The 5328-nt window shown below is 33.6% G+C and overlaps 1 protein-coding gene across 1 annotated transcript; it reads right to left on the bottom strand.

The window, feature by feature from the left end:
- Positions 1–874: 874 nt before the first annotated feature.
- LOC104405011 (protein diaphanous homolog 3-like) lies at positions 875–2210 on the bottom strand (the record flags this gene model as incomplete). The annotated part of the gene is made up of 4 exons (XM_010013594.1): positions 875–980; positions 1447–1583; positions 1970–2039; positions 2136–2210. Coding segments are annotated over 4 exons (388 nt in total), but the record flags the coding sequence as incomplete, so codon positions are not given.
- Between the last annotated feature and the right edge of the window lie 3118 nt (positions 2211–5328).

Below are 5328 nucleotides of genomic sequence, written 5' to 3'. Positions count from 1 at the left end.
AGGTGTAAGAAAGAAGGAACAGTTTTTCAAAATATATTCCCATCAGTACTGGCATAATTCAGCTACAAATGATTCTCTTCTACCTTCCGATATTTCTTTATGGTTAGTTTTCCTCTGAGACAGATGAAACAAATGTCAATCTTTACTGTCAGACATGGACTATTTGATACAAAAAGGTGACGTAGAGTAACACAATCATTTCTTTCTAACTTGAGATTCATCTTTTACTGGTTTTGTAATATTCATAAACAATGACAATTACGAACAGTGTTCAGTTCAACTGAATTACATGAAAATCAGTATGAGTTAATATGTACACTTAAACCAATGATTTATAATGATCACCCAAATGCACTATAATACTTTGTGCCTTTCTGCAGTAAACTCTGTATTAACTGAAACAAATTAAAAATAAGGTGAAGGATTTTTTTCCTCAGACTCTCTCTGTTGCAAATTTATAAAAACATCAAGTGGGCATGAGGGACAGATTTCTTGCTGATTTAAACATCAATTATAAAAAGTAGCTGCCTAAAACCTTGCTTTTTTACTATTACTAATCTTTAAGTTTCAGCAAATATTGCCAGAAGTGAGATCATCTTTTCCAAACGAATATACATATAAATTTAACTCCCAAAGGCTGTAAGATTTGGGTGAATATAAATCAACAAAATAACCTGAAACACTCTTGTGTCTCTCAACACTGAATCTTCCCACAACACATTTTTAGAAGATAACATTATAAACAAGATTCTGAAATTTGACCCTTATTTGAAACAGTATTCCTCCTTTTTTATTGTAATGACTTATTCAGTAAGGAAAAATAACTGATTTTAATTTTACTTGTTGCAGAGGTTTGTGAAAAAAATTTGCTTACTTGCAGCTGAACAGAGTTATCCTGAAGGCCTTCTACAATAGGAGAGAATCTATCAACATTTTTTTCTTCTGCTGCAGCTGTTACAGCTTCCAAAATTTTTTCAAGGCTGTAAGAAAAGCATTTCACTCAGGACAGATATTTTACCTTGCTGTTCATTTCTCACCTGAAGATCCATGTTGCCAAAGTATTCACCTGCCTCATTCAATTTCTTGCATAGAATTTTAGGTAGGATTAAGCATTACTTGTTTCCTTTGGAGACTTCCATAGCCACAAAATTACTTACTGGATTACAATGGTTAATGTACCTTTAAAAGTAATGCTAAAAAATTTTAATCAAAAGAATAGCTGCATAACTACTTCCATTTAACCAGCAGATCCACATAGCAGAAACAAAACTCTTATTGATATGACCATAATAAAAATTAGTGACAATGGTAGTCAGAAAACTGACAATATAGTACAAGTATTAGTTTCAAACTGAAGCTGAAAATTTTAGCTTTTCATTCAGGTGTAACCATAATTTTGGATATTGTAAAATTACCTTACTATTTCTGGCTAAATACATTACTTACATGCTTTCCTCTCCAACAATGCACATTGCAGAAAGGAGTTTAACTATATCCGTCATCATGTTAGTTTGCTTGGGATCAATTGCTTTGATCAACAACAGAAGGCTCCTCTCTTCTCCCAGAATTCTTTCCAATCCATACTAAACAACAGAACAGTTGTAAGGAGAGTTGGATGGAATCCAAAAGACTGTATTGAATATCGAGTAAAAGACAGCGACAGTTCCCTCAAGTAAATATTTCAAATTACATTTGAGTCTGTCAAAAACTTAAGCAAAAAAGTTGAAGGGGAGCAAAGTCCCAATTGGGTCTCTTATTCTGTAATAAGGGCAGACATCAGAATCAAAAATTTACATGATTATCCCAGTATACTTCTGGGGAGAGGAAGTGGCAGCAGAAAGAACTTCAAATCGCAGCAGACCAACATACCTTTTCTCCAGACCGAACACAGGCTTATCCCCACTGAACATGTACATTATCTGATTGAACTATAGTAATTTAGATTTCCAGATTAAATAAAATCCCATACCTTATTATTCATGAAGGCTCTCATACACTGTATCACCTTATGTTGACTCCTCTTCACAACTTTGTCCTGGCTGAATAAATAAATTTTTAAAAATAAATAAATAATGTAATTAAATGTTGTTTACTTATTAAGAAACGCCGACAGTTTTATCTGAAATCATCCTTACTTTTTTGTCTCAACCAATCTTTCCAAAACATCCAACAGCAGCCCTAGACCTTCTCGGCCAAAGTTTTCAACCCAGCTAGGAAGAAAGAAAAAAGATATTAGGAAGAATTGGCATTTCAAAAGACTAATTACGATTAATGAGAATTGTCAGAATAACAGCAGTGTAACTGGATCATTTTAAAACTCAAAATGGACTCTCTACTCAACAGAAGATCAAGAGGCATTCCATTCACTCAATGATGCAACTAGATAACCTTGAATTAAAAATATTAAAACTTACAGTAGCCATTATATTTTAATTTTTAAATGGACAATTATACATTCTTTGGCACAGTATTGTAATTAAGAAACTTTTGCAAAGGAAGGGAAGAAAAGCAACAAATTTCTACTACACACTGTTCTAGCATCTCCTGTAAATATCAGAATCTAACCGTAAACGGGAGGAAAAACCTAAAGGAATTGCAGAAGTGGCTGCCTGAAATATTAATCCATAGGAATGTCTCCAAGTGAACACAACAAAAATTTAAAATTTCAGCTATTGCCAAAGCTATTTTTTGGTGAGCTTAGACCTTGGCATGTTGTTTCTACGTGAGACAGCTGCTTCAGATGTATTACAGCCTCTGCATTGTTTTTTGTTTTGTCTTTTTGCATGCCATTGTACACATTGGGTAAAATTTATGTATCACCACTTTTGATTAGCAACCAGAATATTTAGATACTCCTATAATGGTGACACCTTACTAGTGACAAATAATAAGCTATTCTGTTGGAAATAACACAAGGGAGATGCTCTTTTGAAATACACACTACTTCTAATCCCATCATAGGATTGGATTAAACAGTGCTTCATACCTGCTAGATACAGATCTGTAATGGACTCAAAATTACAGGAGAAGAGAACCAAATCAGATGCCTTTATCTGTTTGTCCCCTAAAAGTAAATATATATATGAAAACAGATTTTGTCCTTCTGGGATGGGTGCTTCATTATGAAACAGATTAGGCAAATAACCATCAATTGGTTTTGATGTAACCAGTCGAATCTGACCTAAAGATAACCCTATGAGACATTTTTTAGCACATTTCAGCTGAGAATGCTGAGAATGATCAAGTACCTATATCGGTGGATGCATTTTCCCTTTGAGGCTTTCTTTTTATGCTGATGGAAACTAAACACTATATTTTGCAGTAGGCCACAGATTTCAGTACATTTTTCAAGTATCAGGATCAAATTATTTAGTATCACTTAAATCATATTTTCTGTGAACTACAAATACATTTTATAAAAACGATTAATTGAAAACAATATTGTAGAACCAGTTTTTTGCATTAGAAACTGAAACATCAACAAGAGAAAAAAGTTGATTAAAGTATAGGAATTCAAAAACCAGCAAAAACTCCTAAATTATATATTGTCAAAAAGATTAGAGCCCACAAATGTTAGGACTGTCAGGCTAGATCTAATGTAAATTTAATTATCATCCTGCTACAAAGAGAAAAGAAAAAATACCACAAAACGTAAGTTTATTCTTGGGTATTATATGTGCACAAAATAAAATCCCGGAGTCTCAATTATTTCTCATTGTCCATATGATATGAAGCTGAAGTTAAAAATAATCATGGATTTATAGCAGCTGTACTGGAGTTCAGTATTTGTGTGTCAAAGCAAGTTCTTACTCGAACATCTGGCTGCTGATAGGAAAATCACAGTCACTAATACCTGTATCCAATGAACACCACCTGTTTTTACTCATTAGAAAGAAGGGGGCATGGTTTAAAAATGCTTACTCCACACATTTTTATTATGAAGAATGGTATGCAATCATTAAATTTTTGCTATGTTTGTATACAAGCCCTGCAGAAGAACTCAGGTTTTTACCAAGGCTATTTTAAGATGCTCTGTTTAAGCCTACTGAGGTCTATCTTAACAGTTTTTTTCAGCACCACTCAATACACAAGAAGACTGTTTCAGAACTGTTCTACCACTTGTAATCCTGAGCTATTCTTAGACTATATATCCATTAACTTAATAACAAGTTTCACTCCAATCCAACCATTATAGTTCTTATATGCTATCTCTTACATTCTCCTTAATGTTTCAAATTGAAGTTAAATTATAATAAATTGTGGTCACATTACAACTTAGATTCACCTGTCAAATTTTCTACCTACCACAGTTAATATTTGACTGAACAAGGGTAAAGCCAATGTTGCAATCTAGAACTATTTTACCAATAAGTTAAAGAAAATAAGCTCTCAAAACTATCAGTGCAATACTTTGATATCAACAATGCATCATAACCTAGAATGCTTTGAAGTTTTGACATAAAATACACCAACCTTCTCAAAATGAAAATATTTGTTTTTTCTATTGTTCCATGCATAAAAGCACTTGCTCATTTTCCTGTACTCATAACATGCATCTACAATTTTCGAATCCTCTCCTTATTTAAGTGAAATATTTGCGGAAAACCTACTTAATGTAGTATTTAATAATACTTAGTTGCTGTAAAACTTCTAAGTTTCTGCACTTTTTCTTCCAGATAATACTGATCCCTAGACTTCTGCTATTAATCAAATGCTCTATTACATGATCACAGTCCAATTCAACTTGCACTCTCTATCAAATGTCTCAAGTACAGACCAACACCTTTCTCTCATAGCTGGCCTCCACATTCCTTACTCTGATACCATTTCTCAATCCCTCCTTACCCCTTCATCTCCTATCACATTGTACTGTGCTGTCGGGCAGAACTAGCACCTCAGCAAGATCATGGGGTTTGGCTTTTGGTGGGGAGGAGGGTTAACTTTTCTCTTGGTGTGTGGGAAAGGAGCAGCTAAGAGGAAATCATATATAAAAAAAGAAAAACTACCCAGTCATATCAAGACCAGACAGAAGAAATTGCTCTAAACTTCAACTGTCACTCACTTCATGCATTTTGTGTTTCTATTTCCAGACACATACTAGTAAAAAAAAATTTCTTTGTTAAATCAACATGTATAAATAAAAAAAGTCTCTGGGTTTGTGGGTTGATTTTGCTTTTTAGCATTGTTTGGGGGGGAGAGGTGTTTCATTTGGAGGTTTTTGTTTTGGGGTTTGGTTTTTTTGGGGGAGTGTATTTTGGGGTTTTTTTGGCTTTGTTTTTAAATAAAGAAGTGGAAGCAGTAGAATCACAGAATAGTTAGGGTTGGAAA

This window comes from Nestor notabilis, unplaced genomic scaffold (genome assembly GCF_000696875.1).
Source record: "Nestor notabilis isolate BGI_N333 unplaced genomic scaffold, ASM69687v1 Scaffold35604, whole genome shotgun sequence".
NCBI classification, from domain to species: Eukaryota; Metazoa; Chordata; class Aves; order Psittaciformes; family Psittacidae; genus Nestor; species Nestor notabilis.
This window is presented reverse-complemented; position numbering and strand designations above follow the sequence as displayed.